Genomic DNA, 21718 nt, shown 5'->3' on the forward strand with positions numbered 1-21718 from the left:
ATAACACCAAGGTTGACGGTTTGATCCCCACATGGGCCACTGTGAGATGTGCCCTTCTTAAAAAAAAAAAAAAAAACAGAAAAAATGCTAATCTGAAAGCAAGACAAGTTCCTTCACCCTGCCTGACAGAAGAGGACAGAGGACACTCCTTTACCCCATGTGGCCCATGTGGGCTGCCGCTTTCTGAGTCCTCAAGCCTGGGAGCCTTCTGGAAGCCCCGAGAGAGCAGGAAGAGGTGCTGATACCCAGGTCACACCCACGGCAGTCATACCCCGGTGCCCTAGAAGGAACACAGGCCCCAGCCCACAGATGAGGTCATGTGCAGCCAGGGCTGAGAACCCCGGCCTTTGAGGTCCCCTCATGAGAGCAAAAACCCTGTGACACCAGACGCCTCCGTGAATTCAGGTTGCTTTCCCACATGTGTAACACTGATCAATCCCTTCTGGTTCCTTTTGAAACCTTCACAATTCAAGTCAGTCGTGGGTTCACTAGCCCTGATGGGCTGAGATGCACAGCTGCGCCTTCCAGCGTCTGCTCCTGTCCTCAGAAGCACACGTCCAGCTGGGCCACACTAGGGCTGGGCCGGGGGGCAGGGTGAGGGACGCTCTCCTTCACCAGAGAGGTGACTGAGAACAGAAACCCGTCATTCCACAACCGCCTCATAGGAACTGAGCCAGGCAAGAGCCACTGGTGGACACAGGCCACCGGTGGCAGACTGCTGGGGATTCTTACAGTCTCCAAGTCTCACCCCAGATCACGGACCCATTCCACAGGTGCCTTTCAGGTGAAGTCCGGCAGGTACCGTGCGGGCTGCCAGCCTCTACTCGTGGGGACGCTGGGCTGGGACTCCTGGGACGGACCGCATGTTGGCCAGTGACTTCCCTGTGAGGAGCCAGTGGGGCCACTGACTTCCTGCCGGCCTGTTTGCTGCCTGCCGTCAAGGTCACCTCACATTTCTTCACTCTGATATGGCAGTTCCCTTCTCTGCAGCCATTCATCTTGTTTGCAGATTTGTAGCCCCGAGTCAGCTCTCAGTCACTAGCTGCCACCACGCCCTCCTGAGGGTATGGGTCCCAGGCTCAGAGACCCTTCCAGGATGCCAGCACCAGCCGAGTGGTGGCCCTTCCCCAGGGGTCTGCCCGCCTCACAGAGCTCCTCTCCAAGCTCCTAGTTTCATAACACCACCCGTCTGTTTCCCCAGCCTGCTGTGGCCACCAGTGGCACACCTTAGACTTTTGTTTTGGCCACTTCAGTTACCTGGTTAACACTTTGCACCTCGTCGACAACTCTGATTAAATTCGCTGTTAAATACCTAGGATTTCTATCTTCTGACAGAATTCTGCTGCAGAGGTAGGTACCGGGTGGGGTTCCCAGCCCACCGTCTGGCCATACTTGTATCTCACCAAGGCATGAGGACTGTGAGTGATCACACTTAACGTCACCAATAATGACAACTGGCATTTTCGGGTCCTTAGGTCTTGAGGCGGCCATCACACGTTGAAGATGGAGCCCGTCTTCCTACCCAGGTAACCACAGTGTCGCTATTACAGCATCTGGGCTTCTTTCACTTGGGGGAGAAATAAACTTTCTTCTCTGTTCTTGGTATTTTCTGCCACTCGATTTAACTGAATCCTAATTTATATACTTTTCTTCAAAAGTAACCCATTAAAATTAAATCCTCCATTTCAGATTTCAGAAACAAAGGTATCATGATGGACAACTACTTGTCACCATAGTCAAAGGAGGTACCTAGGGGATCAGTGTAGAGTCGAACGCTACCATGTCAAGAGAAGGTGCGCACTTTTATCTGGATGAGGTGAGTTAATAAACACTATCTACTAAGTGTCAGGCATTGCACACTTTATATGCATTATTACACAGAAGGTGCCAAAAAACAGGTATACACATTTTAAGAAAGGAAAACTGTATTAAAATTGTAATACTCAATATATACCGATAACAAAAGGTAAATGCAAGTCACGTTTGACTTCGGCAATTACAAGAGGTGCTCAAAGTAGTTACCATCAGCGTCCACACAATTCTGATTACGGCAAACTACTGCTTGAGCAACGTTGACCAAAGTGTCCACTTGTGTACATTTTTTTGGTACCCCCGGTATATAATCCTTGGAAACCCGGTGACATAAGTACCATTACTATCACCAATCTTTAGACAAGAGAACTGAGGCGTAAAATAACTAAGCTGCAGGACTCACAGCTAGCAAGTGGAGAGCTGGAATCAGAACCAGGTCAGTGGGGCTCCTGACCATGCTGCCGTGCCATCCACAGGGCGTAACCAATGGCCTTTATATGTCTGATTCCAATGGAATCTCTGAATTCACAGATGTTCTCTGTGCCAAACAGTGATTCTATGTGGACATGACAGAAAAAGCCAAGTGTCACAGCTCCTCTATACTTGCAAGCTGACAGCATCCCAGAAAACCTAGCGAGGCCATCACACGGAGGCTGACGGAGGGCCGGCCACAAAGATCTCAGTGAAGGAAAATTATGTCATTTCCAAACCCACAGGGCACACACAAGGCCCATCAGATGACTGCTCCACTAATGGACAGTACTAACTAACATCATCAGAACCCCGTACCCCCCCAAATTCATAGTGGAAGCGAAATGTAATAGAGGATCCCAGAGAAAGACATTAAACCTTAGGCACTTGCTTCTTACAGGCTGAAGCCTGGTCTCTAAGGTCCTTGGACACAGCACAGGTCTCCCTAGGATTTCCAAAGGTCCCTCATCCTTAGCACTAAGCTACAAAGTGCGATTTCACTTTAGGAACCAAACTGGCAACTCAGCTGCCAGCTATTATCTTGTGAAGCAGGACACAGTGAGCTGAAAATGGTATTTTTCCAATTAGCACAGTGGGAACACTGCTGGGGTGTTTCAGCCCAAGCCTGCAATTAGGGAACATTCACTTGCTTCTAGAACGAGCTCGGTGGGAGGTGGAGCCTGCTATCTAGGTCTCCGGCAGTGGCGCTCTGGGAGGGGGCCATCCTGTAATTTCAGCTGTCCCCAGAAAGTGCCTGTCTTCTCCCCTGGATGAGTGGCACTCTACACTGTCCCCCCATCTGATCGGAGGCCACAGACAAGTCCGGCGTCCTGTCTGAACATGACGAACGGGCTTTGCACGAGAGCCCGGTCATCAGAAAGGCGAGGACTGCGGCCAGTCACAGCTCCAGTGTTTGATTTTCACCATTATTTTAAAATTGATTAATAGTCTCCAAAGCGTCCACCTGTCGCAGAAGAATAGTCTGCAGAAGCACCTCAGCATTGTGCAGCCTTTCAAACACCAGTGTCTCGCACAAAGGCCAAGACAGGCCGAGAGCAGTGCCAGAGTCGACTTTCCCACCTCGGGCCGGGAGTGCAGTAGCCTTACCGAGATTTCGGCAGGAGAGTAAAGGTATTTGCAAACCCCACACGCTGCACAAACACGGTGGAGAGGGCTTAACAGGCTGAGCATCCCCACACCACTGGATTTCATAGGGAACACCAGACCCAGCGGTTAAGGAGCACGTCTGAACTGTCACCTTTGGTCTCAGCAGCTATCACTTGCATGAGGTGAGAAGAAACCCTTCTGTTTCCTGCCAACCAGGAAATGAGCTGCTGAAAGCGCCAGCTCAGCCGAGAGCTCAGCCAGCTTGCAAGGAAACACGTGCACAGTTGTGACACTTAGTTCTCAGAGGTGATTCAACACTGACCCAGTTAGCTTGTAGACACCAAGGGGCTTCAGCAAGGGCTAAGCCGCTTCATCTCGCAGAAGGAAAGACTGTGTGTGCGTGTATGTGGGCTCCCCCGTGCACACGTATGTGCACACACGCACGCACAAAATGCCCAAGGTGTGCACGCTACTGACAGGTACCTTTGGGTCATGGGGCCAGGAAATGGAAACGCACATGAGCTTCTTTCATTCTCTACCTTCTATGCTCAATTGTTCAAAACATTTTCAATTTAAACATTCCATTTTTCACTTTTAAAAAAATGACTAAAATATTAATTAGTCAAGAATTCCTAGGTAAAGACGAACTGAATCATTGACCTCCAACTCCCTCTGCAACCCCAACACGGCAGTTGGGGACTGCTGTAGACAGTCATCAGGCGAGGAGACAAAACCTGGCAGCTGGACAGAGTGGGACAGGTGGCCTACCTGAGACGGCCAAGGCCAAGCTGCCACCGAGAGAGAGGCTCCCGATCCGAGAACAGGTCCCTCCAGAGGAGACGGAGGAGGGTAGCCCAGAGAGGGACAGTCCAGCTGTCAGGCATGCTGCGCTGACATTACAACCCAAACACTGTCTTTTTACAGGCAAGATAGTTCGGTTTAAAACACTGCAGTAAAAACTTCAGTGAGGGAGCAAGGACGGCAGAACACTGACTGGGGAGCAGGACACAGGCACCTGGCACACTGACGCGGTCATCGTACCCTCGTTTTGACTCTCCTTGAAATCTCCATAAGAAAACTTTTTAAGCAGCAGCCGGTAAGCCCCCTACCCTGTGCCCACCGCTGCAGTCAGGTGTCACCTTCCGTGTGTCATCAGACTGCAAGTTTATTCCAAAGGGCACAGTGCAGGGTCACGGATCCAGAAGCAGCAGAGAACATGTAACGCGCACACCGCCCCCTCCAGCCATGGCGGTGGGCCCACGTGACCATGCCAGGCAATGGATAGTCTCCAGGAAACAAGGCTGTCCCGTGACCTCGAAAAATTTTGCCAAAACATTAAAAACTGTTATAAATGTATAGGGAAATCAAGAAATAATAAGACGACTTTATCCAGTCCACTGTAATTAACACCAGGAACATTGAGACTGAAACTGTAGGGTGGGTTTCCCACGCTGTACCTTTCTTTCAGTGTTTGAACCACCTCCGAGAGGTCCCTGCACGTGACATGTGGCCACCCACATCCTCTGGGACATGTGCATCCTTTCCTCACTAAGTTCCCCCAGACAGTGGCAGCTCAGCCTCTCCAGGGCTTCTGCTTGGCTGGAATCTGGACCACTATTTGCAGTCATGAGTTTCTGCCACACCATGTGTCCCTTTCACTTTCTGCCATGAGGCTTTCTACGTCTTCCGAACCTCAGCTAAAGAAACCAAAATCTCTAACTGTAACCTCAAGAGCCTGTGAAAAAGTCCATGGAAAGTAGAAATAACCTCTGTCCAGGGGCTTGATCAATGCAAGCTGTGTTTGGTGGTAAAAAGCAAGTTTCTGCTTTCATCCAAGCCCCTATGAGATCTGAAGAGTGACCCAGCGGTGGTGCTACAAGCACTCTGCCATCCACCGCTGAGGGTAAAGAAGCAACAGTAAAGCTCTGTCTCTGGACCAAATAGCAACTACACACACGTGATTGGTGACAGACTTTCAAAGCCATGACTGGGCAGGCTTGATGCTGATGTGTGTGGTGTGAACGTGACCTGAGGACCAAAGGGCTGGTGTTAGTTTGTACCTTATGCAGGTGCTAGTTAACACGCAGTGGCAGCTGAAATCTGAACCATGCTGTTGGGGTTCTGTCCAAACTGTGGTACCGGACTCGCCCCATGGAGCCACAAAGCAAGAACTGTCTATGCTGAGAACAAGGGACATAAACAGTGACCTCTCCCCACCGAGCCCTTAGTCAGCTTAGACCCATCTCTTCTCTGGGATCCCCCCAGACCCGGTGTCTCAACTTCGGCACTTTTGACATTTTAGACCAGATAATTGTTTGCTGTGGGGTCGCCCCTGTGTACTGTAGGCTGTTTACAGCAACACCTCTGGCTAGTAGCATCCCCCAGCTGTGACAGCCAAGTCTCAATCTGCCTCATATTCTGGGGGCAGGGACAACAACCAGCCCTGGTTGGGAAGCAGTGCCCCCGAGCCCCACAAGTGCCACCCAGGTACTGAGCGTCCCACCAGCACTGTGTCCCCTTAAATGGGATGACTGAAGGGGCGGCAAAGCAAAGCCCTTGGCAGGACAGAGACCAGAGCGAAAAATGGGAAGTATCTTAGTAAATTAAAATTAGCATTAATACTTTCGAAGAAATTTCAATGGCATCCATGAACCAGGATGCTATTTTTTAGTTTTTGGAAACTGAAAAAAGAGCAGAAAATTTCATAGCAGCTTTAGACAACAGAGTTGAAAATGTCTCTCATAAAAGGACGTGGTCAGAGAAAAGAAAAATGTGTTGAGCAAAAAACTGGGAAATTAGAAAGCTCAAGAAGTGAAAAAGAAAATAAAAAGGTGTAGAGAGTGTCAAAGTAATTCAGGAAGTTCCTAGAACTGAAGGACGTGACTATCTGGGCTTCGAAGGAGTGAAGTACTCGGTCCACTGAAAAATAAACCAACTGCTCACAGATGCATTCCTGACACTAAGGAGTAAATACCCCAACAAGCTTCCAGCGAGGACAGCGGGTCACACGCACATCATCGGAAGGGACTGGGGCTTTGTAGCAGCAACAAGTCGGTGCCTTCAATACTCGGAGAGGAATTATTTCAGACCTAGACTCCATACTCAAATTATCAATTAACGTGAAGATGGAATGAAAACACGTTCACACGTCCAAGATCTCAAAAAACTCCCCAACTCTTTCTCAGGAAGCTGCTAGAAGGTGTTCTCCACAAAAACAAGGGGATCACCCAAGAGCCACAGAGACTCGGGCTGCAGGAGGCAGGAAATCCAACCCACGAGGTAAAATAAATCTCCAAGATGAAGAGGGAGACTTTAGGACGCAGACGTGCAAGTCGGCGAGCCTGGGGCCAGGCTGAAGCTGTGAGTGAGGCTCCCTGACCCGTCCACACCATTCCTGTCGCTTATGATGGTCCTAAGACGAAATCAGACAAGCGGTGGAGAGTTTCAGGATGGGTTAGTGACCAGAACCAACAAAAGGAAAGAAAAATGACAATTACTGCAGGGAAAACAAAACTTTGTGGGGAGAAGTGTCATGGTGTGCTCACTGCACGGCAGCAGTTCAGGACTACTTTCTATATACTTGGGACATTGATCTTACCAAAATTACAGTGAAGGCGGGAGGTCAGAGCCTGCGATGGTAAACAGGAAGACCGAACATCACGCAGATACAGCAGGAAATACCAGGATTGAGAGTGGGGGGAGGCCTTTTGTCACAGGCCTTGTTGAATCTGACTCCTTAATATGCACACATACAATCTTGATCAAAAAAACTTGGTTATAAAGGGTCGCATCTGTACCCAGGAAAAGCAGGCCAGAGTTCCGTCCAGCATGTGCCCCTGGCCATGACAGACACCATGCTGTGTGGGATACACTCCCTCCGGTCTTCTCTTCCTCATTCTTGGGGCCCTCTTCCCCAGGTCCAGCTGCTCTTCACATCCTCAGTTCCAGTATTTTCCTGGCTGTCCTGTGCTGAGCCCTGGGGAACATGCCGACCGGGTCACAGTTGTCTGATTAATCCCAAGGCAGACAGGTCTGGGCTGTGAGGTGCCACAGCTACAGAACAGGAAGCCAGCGCAGACACTCAGCTCAGGGCTGAGTGCCCCTCTACCATGCCCCTTCTTCCTCACGTGACACAAGGCAACCCAGCCAGCCCCAAAGGCCAAGACTGGTGCCCACTGTACCACACTGTGAAGACGCAGGCATTCTCAGAGCGTTTCAGCATCTGTGAAGTGCGGGGAGCCCCACTGCAGCTGTCGAGGACTGAGCGAGCATGAAAAGCTCAGTACAGGTCTGATGCCTGACCAGTGGTCTAAGATCTTAGGCGAGGTCAGGCACACAGGGCCCTTACCCCCTTCCAGTCTGGCTGCCCAAGAGCATCAAACTCACTCTCGGGACAGGAGCCATCCACGCAGTTCACAAAGCAACACACTTCCCATCCCTGTTCTGATAGAGAGCAAAAGGAGAGGTGATGAGCAAGACTGAAGAAGCCGACAGGACTTCGGGGGGGAGCTGAGTCCGCAACCCGGGCACCCCTTTCCCTCAGCACAGCTCGAGCCCTAAAGAAGCCCGTTCGCACAGCAAAACTGAGGTGTGAACAAGTGAGTGGGTCTGTGCGTGCCGACGGGACACTGGCTGTGCTATTGAGAGGTGCCAGGTGCCAGTCCCCACGGAGGGAGCGATGTGCAGGCGGCGATGCCGGGTCTGTAATAGGGCTGGGAATCGGAGCAGGGAGACCCCCGCTCGGTAAGACACCCCCTCTCCTAAGAGGGGCGTGAGCTAACTGGTCCCAGCCCACGTGCTCTGCCACGAACAAAAACCATGAGGACAAATCTTCTAAAAACTGTAAGCTTTTTATTCAGTTAAGAGGTAGATGGATGAACATGGAAGGCTGCCCACCGACCCTGCCCAAAGCTCACACCCCACCTCCCTCGTTCATCCACCCACGGCCAAAAATTGAAACCACCGCGGCTGCACAGGCCTTCTTCCTGCTTCTCCGTAGCAGTCAGTCAGGAAGACGCTCGCAAAGACGTCACAGAGTCAGCTGTCAGTGCCCGAGCCTCACCCCCAGGTCCCACGAGCAGCGCTGACCAGACACAGGGCACACAGGACCGCCTCTCTAGGGCCCAGGGAGCTTCAGGTGCCCTTCAGTTATTAAGTCCTGTGCGTGCGCAGGCAGAAGCTGGTGACACCGCCAGGCAGAGCACTCTGTCTGTCAAACGGCTCTGAATGGTGTTTAAAGATCACGAGTTATCTTCAGAGACACACATACATAATGGAATTGAAGCTGGGTACAGAAAGTGGAGATGTGCAGAAGTCACGGCCAATAGGAACCAGTGGGAACCTGGCTATTGAAATAGCTAATTGGAGACAAGTCAGGTTTAGCACAGAAGCAACTGCAGCTCAAGAAGCACTTCCACAGCTCCTGAACGCAGGGGACTGTGGGCCTTTGTGACACTCACACCCTGCAGAGGGCAGCCCAAACAACCACGCGGTCCCCACCTCCGCTTCATGCCCGCAGGATGGCAAACTTGAAGAGTGCCATGATAGCAGCGCTGATTATGCCAGAAATGGGGACCGTGACAAACCAGGCCATGAAAATGTTGCGGAAGAGTCGCCAGTCAACAGCCTTTTTGGACCGGAGCCAGCCAACAGACACGACAGAGCCCACCTAGGAGGGAATGGGCAAGGGGCTGGTCACTAGGGGCAGTGGGGCCTGGCAGAGACACATGACCTTAAGGAGAAGAGCCTGTGAGCTGCTCTGACGTGGATTAAGATTACTTGTGGCAAGATGAAGGCAACATAAAAACCCAATCATTAAATCTGTGTGAACTGGGGTAGATGACTTGAAAAGGACACTTTCTTCTTCCCTCCTGAGCTAAGGAACTGAATGAACTGCACTAATAGTAACTAGCCGCTTTAACAAGTTACTTTAAGTTCCAGGTTTTCCAAAGATCACGCTAGAAGGAAGTTGATGTCAGACCTAAGAGCCAACACCTGGCGAGAGGTCCTGGAAGAAAAGGTGACTCTAGGCTCCATTCTAGGGAGCATTCTTCCTTCCCCTGTAGATGCCACATGGTCACCAAGTGACCTTGGGACTCAACTCGCTTCTTGGGCCCTCAGTCCTGAGAGGCTCTGAGTAAACTGACCTTAGCGTCAAGCAGGCCTGACTTACTGGCTGCACATGAAAGGACTGCATCATTTGGGGAGAATCCGTATTATCTGCTTAAATGAGCGACAGACACAGAAACTGTAAGATGTGAGTAATTACATTCTTGTGGTCACTTGTCCTAAACTGGGAATTCTTCAATACCCACCACATAAAACTTTTCACACCAAAGGACTGAAATATTAAAAACAAACAATTCCACCCCACCCCCCATATTACCAGAAAGAACCAGTCAAGTCACAGCAGGTGGCATCATCACTTACTTTACAATGCGTCGTGCTGATGGGCAGGCCGATATTTGATGCAATTACCACAGTGAGGGCAGATGCCAGTTCAATACTGAAGCCGCTGTGGACACAAAAAGGTGACTTGTCGAGAATGAAATTTCTTTTCCTGGTAAACTAACACTACCTCAAGTTAAGGCCTTCTTGCTATGCTCCACTCAGTGACAGGCTTCACCGCCCTCTTTAACTGCTAGAACTCTTGAAATGTACTTTGCGTCAAGCCATGCTATGTCTCTTGTCTCTCTCGTTTTAAGTTTTTCTGGAAGCCCATTACTAAGGTTCACACTTTTACTTTGAAGAATTTGGGAAACGTCAGTCTTAGCTCCCAAAGTAACACAAATAAGGTCAAGCATACCTAGCAATTCACTCTTAGCACACCTTTCCTCAGAAAAGTTAAGGTTACGAGACCACTGGAGTTGAATTCATGAATACTTGACCAAAATCATATTTCAGGGCCAGACAGTAAACAAAACCTAAAACGTCTGCAGCAATGAGAGTAACACCAGGACTTACAAGTTGGTCGCTGGGCCCCAGCGCTGCACCTGAGGGCCGAGGCCAGCTCACCTGGAGGGCGTGATGGGTGTCAGGTCCTTGCCCATGGTCTGGATGACTCTCCGGCCCCAGACCCACAGGCCAATACAGATGCCGATGCCACCGTACAGCAGGAGCCATATCGGGATGGCGACCTTCGGAGACACATCTCCCGTGTCATAAACCAGATACAACGCAACCAGAGGGCCGATGGCGTTGCTGCAAGAAAGTGAGACCAGGATGACTTTCGGGCAGACCAGAGCCTGGCCAGCGCGTTTGCCGGGTGACTTACTGTCTCGAGTGGAGCTTAAAGCTCACTTAGCAACAGGCCTGTGTCACAGCAAATGAACAGCCCACATGCACGAGAGGACAAAGGAAGGAGCACTGGTCTGAGCGGACGCCATGCACATACGTGGCCCGTGGCCCCCAGGGAGCCTAAAGCAAGTCTGGGAGCCAACACACGCTAAAACCACAGAAGTAACCACAGTCAGCAGCCTGCAGATCGATCCCACAGGGCAGTGATGGCACATTTTCCATCTTACATCCCAGAATTTATTAAAAGGAGCCAGGCCCCAGCCAAAAGGCAAAAGGCAAAAGGCCCCTCTGAAAGCTCTCTGTGTCTGCTATCCACAGGGACAGTTAAAAACGCTCTTTGTAATCGCTAGAGAAAGGCCTGACTGCCTGTCATTGTCAGCAAGTGTTAGGACCTCATGCGACCACGTCACGCAGTGCGCCATGCTGCCGGGAGCACCAAGCCATAAGCACAGCCTTCAGCCTTCAGAGGTGAGGCGTGTGAAAGCAGAGCGAGCAGTGCTACGCTCCAGCCACCGACCTGACGTCATTGCCACCGTGGGCGAACGAGCCGAAGCAGGCTGTGAGGATCTGCAGGAACTGGAAGAGGAGGGACACCTGCGGTCTGTCCTGGTCACTCCACTCCTCCAGAGAGCTGCTGCTCCCTTTCCTGTCACCCAGACCCATCTCGGCCTTGGCGCTCACGTCCACATCAGAGGCCGAGCGGGTGTCAGACACGGCGTTGCAGTAGCTGGTGTAGCTGTCCATGCGGACTCGCTTCCTGCCGTCCGCGCTCGGCCACGTCAGCTTCTCCACCTCGTCAGCTCTGGGCTCGGTGTCCCTGGCACGGAACGAGTCCAGGGGCATGCCGCAGATGGCCATGGTGTAGGACGTGTAGCTGTTGTTGCGCCTCAGGGGCTTGTCCCCCGAGTCCCCCATGCAGTCCCCCACCTTGGCGAGGTGCAGCTTGTGCAGCAGCTCCTTGTACAGGCCGGAGTCCTTGTGCACGGTGTGGTACTGCTGGTGGCCGCAGCCCATCTGGCTGCTGACGGCCTGGCTGAGCTGCACAAGGTCCCCACCGGGCAGCCGCGCCACGCCTGGCCAGGAGCAAACGGTAACACTCAGCACCGAGCGCTGCGGGGCCCCACCGCCTGCCCGCACAGCACACAGGCACCGCCCGCCCCGCTCACCATTCCCGGCCCCATCCAGGCTGCTGTCCTCCTTCAGGTCCACGCTGGGAAGCCGCGGCCGCTCTGGCACCTCCTCCAAGTCCCCCAGCTTGAAGGACACCGTCCTCTCCTCCAGCACAGCCCGCAGGGGCACGGTGGCCGGCCCCACCTCGGGAGCAGGACTCCTGGCTTCCACGTCCCCGAGAGACACCTTGGCTTCTTCGTGGTCCTCTTTCAAGCTACTCTTCTTTTCCATCAAGGGGCTTTCCGAAGGGCTACACTTTATTTCTCCTGGAAAAGAAGGGTTTGGGTTTGGTTTGCACCAAACTCAGTAGTTCCACATCTCCCCTTCCCCCCTCAAAATAGGAACCCACGCGAACTGCACTGAAACTTCAGGACAATCTTCCTGTCTGCTGTGTCTGCCACAGCTCGTCTGTCTTGGGAAGAAACTGGCAGGCAGGACACCCCGTGTCAGGGCTGCAATCTCTTTTGGTAATGGGCCAGACAGCAAAGGCTCTGTGGGCTCTGCTGGGTCCTCTTGTTCTTTACACCTCTTTACAAACAGAAACCGTGCTCAGATCCCTGCCCACCAGGGAATGGCATAGGACTGCAAATTTGGACTGCATCTAGTTCATGTTTTTTTAAAAATGAATTCCCCCCAAATCCCGTACTCTGAGTTCAAGCGAAGCAGCATAGCTCAGTGAAGGCAACAGAAGGTGACAACTCGCACTGCCAGCTCCCTAATAGGTGTGCGCGCTCATGGTCCTAAACCCCATGCCAGGTGGGAATGTGCTGCCTGCCCTGCCAGTGCCCAGTGTTTACAAGGCCATTTAGGCGTCAGCCGAGCCGCAGGCGAGGACCCAGGACATTAGGGAGCCCTGTCCTTCTAACATTCCTGACTTTGCCAATCTAGCAAACAGTGAATGCTTACAGGTGGCCAAACAAAAACAAATAAGCAGGTTACTAGCTAAAATGTTGTGCTACAGGGTCACTTACGTTCGATTTTCCTCTTCATCCTGGGACATACAAAGAACCAGACGATAAGGGCACAGAGAAGCGCACATCCCACCGAGATGAGGACGGTGCCCCACACAGGAAGTCTGTCAAAGCCCAGCACTAGGAAATAAAAGGGTGCATCTTGAAAACCCCAGGGCCACAGCCCCTGCAGCACTGTGTAAACTCTCCTGGGGGGACTCGGGTCCCCAAGCCAGCCCCTCCCCCTTCCAGTGCTGCCATGCCAGGCTTAGGTCCACAGGACCTATTGTGCTCAGGGTTGCACAGATGTGGGATAAAAATCCAGTCACCTGAAACCCACACCAGTCCAGCCCACTTGAAACACCTGCCATACTGACATCTTCACAAACTAGCTTTTATTTGCCTTGGATGGTGATGGGGTTATTATACTGACAATTTGCAACCAGTTATAAAGAAATAGGAACCTTGCACTCTCAGGCTCCAAGGGGGCACACATTCTGGGGGAAGATCCTGGTAGCCACATCTGCCATACTGATGTAATTTTTCTGTGGAGTGATCACAGCTATTGTCCTGCCTCCTGCAAAATCCTCTAATGATATTATCTCTTAACTCATTACCAAACTAAGACACAGAAAACAGGGATATTATCTGTCAAAGGATAGTTCAAAGGGCTACTTCACAAAAGGAAAAGGTTAGTGGTAGTTTCATTTACAAGTCTTACCCTTAGAGACTTGTCTACGTTCATTGGACTTAGGGATCATTATTAGTCACCATCTGCTTATCACTTAAATGCTAAGAGGCCCCAAGCTTCTAACCTATGTTAATGACAGAAGCAAAACACCACAGAATCCTATTTAAGCCTAAAAGATGTTTTGATTTGTAGTTTATCCAAGAGCTTAGTTACTTGTGGTTGTTTTGCTTAATAGGAATTAAATTACTTATAAAATGCAAATTCTACTGCCCCCCCAAAATGATTACTATTTAAAAATCAGATATAAATTGAGGTCCCTTCAAAATGCAAGTTGTATGATTATCATAATCCTATCAAAGTTCGATTATGTAGTTAAGTCACATAAAATACACATCAAATTTAATCAATCGCTACCACAACTTAAATGTGCCCACGTTCCAGTCAGAGAAGGGAAATGAGACTTTTTCTTGTAAATGGTCCACAAAGGTCAGAATAAAAATATCCAAGTTCCCTTTGCAAAAATGGTTTTTTGAGAAATTTGTTTCTAATTTCACTGAACTACATAAAACACCAGGGCTCAGAGCCTCACGCGAGACTTCCTCGTTTAGCATAAAGAACCCAATTTAAGACAGACTGTAAATGCAGCATGCAAGCTCTTCTTCGCCTGTACTACTTGGCAAGAAGGCTGGTATTCCCTCAGGAGACCAATATTCTCAAAATGTTATCTATTTTCTCTCCTGACTATTCCAATAAAGTTTAAAAAACACTAAACTAACTCCATTTTTGGTTAGTGACATTACTTCAGTTACAATCCATTAGTCAGAAATGAAATCAATTTAGTGGGCTACAATGAGCACTAAGAAAAGCTAAAAAGAATATTTAAAAATACAAGTGCACAGCACACAATAAGGGTACGTAGCCTCCAGGTACTACCGTGTTTCCCTGAAAATAAGACCTAGCCGAACAATCAGCTCTAATGCTGATTTCTGGAGCAAAAATTAATATAAGACCCAGTCTTTTATGTTATGTTATATGATGTTATGTTATATTATACCCGGTCTTATATTAATTTTTGTTTCACAAGATGCATGAGCTGATCGTTCAGCGAGGTCTTATTTTCGGGGAAACATGGTACTCCAGTCCCTCCCCTTCTGTGCATGTGTGTCCTAGGCATTTCTTCCAGTGCATCAGTCAAAATCGAGACAGCCCATGACGCAATGGTCCCAGACTGTGACACCCAAGGAATCGGACAGCACCTGAGCTGATGCCTGTGACAAGTTGTCACCCTTTCTCAGTTGCTCAACTAAACATGTACCGTAATTCAGCCCGTGGCTGCTTTAGCCCCAACATAAAAGCAACCAACGTGTCAATCTTCACATGCTCACAAATTACTTCCCCTTATTGCATGAACCCTTCCAAGTGCACTTAGGGCAGGTGTCAGATTTCCTGGCTCTTCTCGTCAAGCAGACTTAGGAGTAAATTTAGTACTTAGAAACCAAAGTAGCTCCACTTGGGAGAGAAAAATGAGAGTACCCAGCAAGCAGTCCTAAGTGACTGATTACTGAGGACCAGGTACAAGTAAGGACTCGGCAGCCAGCAGGAGGCCAGTGTCAATGCCAGCACTTTCAGCACAGATAGGACAGAGGAGGGAGAAGAGCGTGTTATCGTGGCTCCTGGGAAGACTAAAGGGTAAAGGTGTGTAGTGATATAGAATCTCTGAGCAGGTCTCTCTGGTTGAGAAACTACCTAGGTTAGCTCAGCACACACTAGCCTGCAGCCTTCTGAAACAGTGCAGGCCAGCCACCTTCTAGGAGATCTCAGCCCTGTAAAGCAAAAAGGGGTAAATTGCGCATTTAATGCAAGTTTTATAAACAACTTCAAATTCACATCTAAATGTTCTGACAGGTACTTACAAGGTGCTCCACTATACATGATGGAAAACAGGTTTACTCCGACTGTGCAGGCATAGAATACTGGCAAAGCTCGCAGACCATTAGGAACTGGATCTGCCTGTAAAACATCATCAAGACCAATAGCTTAAAAGCTATGAAAGTTAATTTGTGATCAGACAGCCTTGTAAAAGGGCCGGTTCAGGAAGCCCAGCGCCAGGAACTTCCCTCCACAGAAGTTCCCAAGGCCGGCCGGGCTTTTTCTGTATTTGCTCCCAGAAGTCTGCCCATCAAGACTATCTCCTACGTCTACCTGCAGTTAGGTTTGTGTCTGGCTTCTTCTTTTGGGTTTATTTTTTGCAATTTTTAACAAGGCTACCTATATCAGTGACTGGTGGGCAATCAGTTTCAACATGCAGTGTTCTAAGGTATCTGTTGTCCAGACGTAAACCTGAGCACACACCTGGGGATGGGCTAGACACTTATAAGAAATGTCAAGAAGTTGCCTATAAGATGTTAGAACTTCTTACCTGACTTTATATCTGCAAAGATTTCTTAGTAATGCAACATGCAGTAGAATATACCTGTGACAACCACCTTATCTAACATTTGATAAGTATACCGTTACTAATAATTTACCCAAGTACTAGGATACACAATCATGTACTAGGTCATTCCTCACTCAACAGAACATGACTGTGAGCGCTGAAATCCGGGACTGAATGAGACGAAGGTCCTGCACTCACAGAACAAACACTTGCATTCCAGTGCGGGTTAATGTAGGGTACTGCTGAATGCTATGAAGAAAACCAAGGGGGAAGAGACAGCGATGGAAGGGGGCAACATGGGTGTATCAGGGGAGCAAAAACAGTGGTATGTAAGTCAACGAGCATGGCTGGAGAAGGAGCCAGCCACCTGGCTATCTGGGGGCAGAACATTCCAGACAGAGATGTTAGCAAGTACAAAGGCCCCAAGGCAAAAACTTGAAATGTTTAAGAAACAGCAAGGAGGCCAGTGTGACTGGGGACAAGAGTTCCACTTATAACAAACGTGTATTAATTCTACAGGAAAACAAAGAAGTCAAACACTTAAAGAATGAGAGCACGGATCTGAACACACAGAAGGCTAAACTATAAAGATGTTAGGCGAATGTTTAATGCCATGTTGGTCACAGTCCAGTGGAAAAGCCTGGGGAAGAGACAGAGGAAAAGACCCAAAAGTGATTCTAAAGCTCTGACAAGAATAACCAGTACACTGGGAAAAGGGAGGCAGTGGCTTAAGACCAACGACATGAGAGAAAAGTGAAGGTGCCATTCCAAACCAGCAGAGATGGGCCCTCGCTGACAACTATGCGGAGTTTTAGCATCCTATCCACAGTTTAAAAGAATGTTAGAGAAACAGCTAAACTGAAAACATCAATAACCTACAGAACCCAGGGCTGTTAAGTGTCCCTGAGTAACTCAACAACATGGGCCACACCCCAAGGGCAGCCAATAACGTCACGAAGCTAAGGTGTACGTACATTTTTCTCCTACAGTAAGAACTAGCTATGGTTTTAGGAAAACTCTCCAAGGAACCTAAGATACCCCCAATAGCAAAACCCATTAGGGTTCTACAGACACAAGTGGGGGCTTCCGTTAACAGATTTTCAGGTACTATCTGGGATTTTGGTTTCAAATCAAACTGTAATTGGTTGGTCAGAGTTGACAGGAAGTAGCCCACGTATATTTGTTTTTCTATATAGCCAACTACGTACTGAAGTAACCAGTAATAAATTAGCTGGGTACAGGGTAGGGAGTAAATGACACTACTGATAGTTCAAATACTATGAAATACAGGCTTATGGTTTTAAAAAGTCAAAGTTCACAAGAGTCCAGAAAAAAAGGAAAACTATGAGCAGTTATCACCATATGACCCATCTAATACACCCTTAAAACTTTACCTGGAAATAGTGTATCTCATCCTCCATTTATTGGGATGGGAAAGGGGTCTTCATAACCCCTCATCTTCAACCAGAATAGTTCATGTTTTACATATTTAATGTTGCAGTAAGCTTTGTCTACAGAAAAAGGTTCCTGAGTTTGAAAAGATGTCCTAGATACAGTCAGCTTGATTCCTAACAGAAAGGAGATGCTGAAAGACCCGTTTTCTTTGACTGGTCTTGAAATACTCAAGAGAAGAACTTTCCCTCCCCTACTTCTGGTCACTGATTACTGTCCCAGTCCTTAAGGAACCTAGCTCACCTCCAGTCGGCTTTTTCCCATGAGACCATTCAACAGCATTGAAACAGAAACTCGGAGAATAAAAACTTTTTAAAAAACAATTTCAATGTTAACTTCCAAAATGGAAAGTTGGCAGATTTTAACAGCCAGGACCCCCAAAAGTTACTCGCCTAAGGATATTTTCTTGAGATTTAAAATCCAACTAAACAGAAATATTCAGACTTGTCACCTGAAAACTCATGTTACTGATAGACTAGACAGAGTACTTGTGTGCATGTGCCCAGGGCGGGGGGTGGGGGCGTGAGTGGAGATAAGGAAGGGCCTCAGTCATATTGTTTCAAACACTGTTTTAGTCCTTCTTGATCGCACCCATCCTCATACCCACACAAGGAAGACAGCTAGGAAGTTAATGTACCTAAGAGAAGCTCTCAGTAACTGGGGGTAAAAACCCCTGGCATGCATTCCCCTAATGAGAGGTCTGAGCACCTCACAATCCCTTTTTACACCTCAGAGCACCACCATTCCCCTCCAGGAAAGACAAGTTTGTTCTGTCCTGCAACACACAAAGCTCCTCCAAAACCAGAACCATGTGCTTCCAGTAGGTGATCAGCAGAGACCCAGTATAGAGCTATTAACAGGAATCCCCAAAGGAGCCATATCCATTCTCTGGCTGTGTGGTGTGAAGCAAGCTGTGTGGCTCTAGTAAGAACACTGACAAGCCTGGCTAGGGTCACACGCGACAGCTGTGGGGAGTGCCAGAGTGGGCACAGTCGTACCTGCTTGCTGAACAAACACCAAACTGAGTCAGGGACTATCAGTGCACTGTTCATTCAGTCAGATTACACCAGGCTACAGATGTTTCGAGTCTGCGAAGTATTAAACTGATCTACTGTGCCAGACTCATGGCATGGGAAACAGTGGTCAGGAATCACTTCACCAGGAAGTTCCTGCAGAGAAGAGGTGCCAGTCTTTCCCTGGAGAAGCCAGAACGAGACCAAACAACCTCTGGGGATCAAGCTGCCTATCTCCCTTCACTCAGATTTCTACAGTTTAGGTGCATTTTAAGAACTTACAATGGACAGTTAAGAGCCATTCACCTCAGGAAAAGGACAGCTTTGTTTCCTGAGAAAGATGCATTTATTCTTGCTGTAAGTCAGTCCAATGACAACACCCCTTGTGGTCCACTTTGGAGCCAGCACCAGACGTCTTAATAAAAGAAATGCTATCAGGTCCCTGACAAGGGATTTTCAAATGGACAGGAAATGAAATGGCTGTCTAGATTTTTTGGGGGGCCAAATAAAAAAAACAAAAACTGTCTTTACTGGTTCTTTTTACCTATTCTGAAAAATCAATCTAGTCACTGTGCGAGGTAGTCCCATCTAGAAGCTTATAAACAGGTTACGATAATAAGCACTGTCGAATTCACTATGTGGACTACTCCATTCTACTGGCAGCTGAAAAAAAGCCACAGGGGACGTTGTGACTTGCTGAACCCAAAGCTTACAATTCAACAGTCTGCATGCTGGTGGTTTAAAGTAATAATCTGCATACAGCTAGACAAAGCCACCCTAAATCAATTTCCCTAATTATCCAACCCAGTCTCCCCTATTCCTCTGCAGACATCACTCATTCAATTTTCCTTCCGGAACGCCTTCTTGGATACTGAAAACTCACTTCCTTCAGAGACCTTAATGACACACAAAAGGTGTACAGAACAGAATTTTTTAACTCTCCAAGGTCACATACCTACACACCAATTTACATTTACAAGGATGCTATCGGTTTCGATACCACTGAGTGCGACCCATTAAAGGTCATAAAGGGGGTTTGGAAAGAAAGATTACCTTCCGGAGAATGAATGCCCGAACAAGGAAGAATAAAACTCCAGACATGATACCAGAAAGCAGCGGAGAGATGAACCAAGACATCACTGGAATAGAACACATTAAAGAACAAATGTCAACAAAAATCAGGAACCAAAACTTACTTCAAATTTTAATATTCTGTTTTCAGAACTTTAGTCTGTCCCTCCCTTTTACACAATATTCTCCCACATATTATGCCATGAAATGTGACAAGAATAAAAATTAAGAAACCATTTAGAACTAAACATACCAATTTTTATCAGTTCAGACCACTTGACACCCTCCTGTCCCTTTGCCACAAGGGAGAAGCCAATGGTCGCACCAACAATACAATGGGTTCCAGAAATGGGAAGCTTCAAAAACGAAGCCACTAGTTGCCACACAGCAGAACCTGAAACACAGTCAAGTTTTATTAAAGAAATGGCAAAATTCCATTGTTCATTCTGAAGGCGTCATGTGAAAGGTAGGGTGAAAGGTACAGGATGGGCAATGCAGACAACTCACCGAACATGGCACTGACCGAGCCCGCCATCAGCAGCTCCTGGGTCGAATTGTACATCTCCACATCGATCAGGCCCTTCCTGATGGTCTCGCTCACTTTGGCCCCCAGCAAGACAGAGCCCACCGTCTCAAAGATGCTAGCCAGGATGCAGGCCTGCTTCAGGGTCACCACCCCCGAGCCCACGGCCGTGCCAAACGAGTTCGCCACGTCATTGGCGCCCACGGAGAAGGCCAGCACGAAGGCGATGATGAAGCCCAGGATCAGCATCCACAGGTAGTCCACCAGTGGGCCAGCGGCCGCGGCCACAGTGCTGGCCACCAGCGTGGCCGCGGTGGACGCCATCCCCAGAGCAGCCGCCTTGACTAACAAGAACTACTGCGCGGCTTTCAGGCGTGTAAACAGAATGCGAGTATGAGGTATCACGGACGCTCTAATAAATAATATATATTATATAAAATTAAATACTGTAAACGTAAACTGCGGCAGACACGGTGCTCACTGCTATACGCTGCGCGCGGGCATCTGCGGTCCGGGGCACCTCGGGCTCCGGAGGACTAGCGGCGCGGCGCGGAAGGCCATGACAGGGTCGCGCGGGGACGCGGACTCATCCTGGGGGAACACGGGACCACGATGTCGCGCGGCCCCCGCCTGCCAGCCCCGGCAGGACGCGTGGCCCGCACGTGGCTGACCCCTGCCCGCACCTGCCCGCCCGCGAGCGCGCCCTCCGCGGACACCGGAACAAGCCGCGCCCGCGCTCCGGAGCCGCCAAAAAGGCCGCGGGAGGGGGTGCAGCACGAGGCCGGAACCCCGCCCGCCCGCCTCCCGCTTCCCTGCCCGCGCGTCCGGGGAGAAAACGCCGGTCACCGCGGCGCCCCACTCACCACAGGAGACGAGGGCCAAGCAGGGACGGAGAGGTCCAGGCAGCGAGCACTCGGCGGACGGGCGGGGCAGGGATCTCCAGGGAGCAGCGCGGCGCCTCAGCGGCGAAGAAGAAGGAAGACGCAGCGCGCGCCGCCAGCCATCACTCTGACGGCGCCCGCCGCCGCCCCTCCTTATAATCGGCGCGCGGCCCACGTGACCCGCCGCGCGCGCGCCAGCCTGGAGCCCCGCCCCCGTGACGCACGCCCGCCGACCTGGGGGGGCCCCGCGGACGGTCCTGACCACCGCGCTCATTGGCCGGTCGCCAAGAGCTATTGGTCACGTGGTTGGCAGACTAGCGGCCGCTCCCGGCATTTCCATCCGGGCTGGTGGAATAGCCTGCTGACAATGAGGGTCCTCTGCTGGGTGGTAGAGTCCGCTGCCACGGTCGTTCCTGTTTCTTCCTGAGGGCTCCGATTTACGGAACTGGCGCGCCCCAAGCCGCACTTCGAGCGCACGTGGGGCCCGCCGCGTCCGGAGGCCACACCTGGCCGATGACGCTGCGGGTTGCTGGCGCCCGGGGCTGCAGGTCCAGTCCTGGCCTGTGGTCGCCCCTGCGATGCCCTTGGCCAGACGGGCGCTGCCCTGCGCCAGTGGCGGAGGGGACGGGGGAGGGAGAGGCTCACGGGGTGGCCTCGCTTCCGCAGTCGCGCACCTGGCGGACCCAGAGCGGGCAGTCACGAGGACCAGGCGGTCCCCGGGAGGGCTCGGGGGCCCCAGGACGCTCCAGGTCACCGACCCCCGCGGACGCCTGCGATTTCAGCGCCACACAGCGCTGGGGGGAAGACGCCACTTCGGAGTCCAGTCCTGACTTCTGTTCGCTGC

At 50.2% G+C, this 21718-nt stretch overlaps 1 protein-coding gene across 2 annotated transcripts in view; it reads right to left on the reverse strand.

The window, feature by feature from the left end:
* The window catches only part of SLC20A1 (solute carrier family 20 member 1), a 43397-nt gene extending 22321 nt beyond the window's left edge, over positions 1-21076 (reverse strand). The window contains exons 1-11 of one of the 2 annotated variants that reach the window (XM_019713999.2): positions 20857-21056; positions 19978-20584; positions 19724-19864; positions 19453-19538; positions 15411-15507; positions 12828-12947; positions 11853-12122; positions 11204-11759; positions 10405-10590; positions 9820-9904; positions 8222-9058 (exon numbers count right to left, since the gene is read on the reverse strand). In XM_019713999.2, the coding sequence (XP_019569558.2) occupies positions 8897-9058; positions 9820-9904; positions 10405-10590; positions 11204-11759; positions 11853-12122; positions 12828-12947; positions 15411-15507; positions 19453-19538; positions 19724-19864; positions 19978-20317 (2043 nt within the window). In that variant the 5' untranslated portion in view covers positions 20318-20584; positions 20857-21056 and the 3' untranslated portion in view covers positions 8222-8896. Of the gene's footprint in view, positions 1-8221; positions 9059-9819; positions 9905-10404; positions 10591-11203; positions 11760-11852; positions 12123-12827; positions 12948-15410; positions 15508-19452; positions 19539-19723; positions 19865-19977; positions 20585-20856 lie in introns of those variants that run through there. The other variant, XM_019714000.2, reaches the window with a different exon arrangement.
* Positions 21077-21718: the final 642 nt, after the last annotated feature.

This window comes from Rhinolophus sinicus, linkage group LG05, assembly GCF_036562045.2.
Source record: "Rhinolophus sinicus isolate RSC01 linkage group LG05, ASM3656204v1, whole genome shotgun sequence".
Taxonomy (NCBI): domain Eukaryota; kingdom Metazoa; phylum Chordata; class Mammalia; order Chiroptera; family Rhinolophidae; genus Rhinolophus; species Rhinolophus sinicus.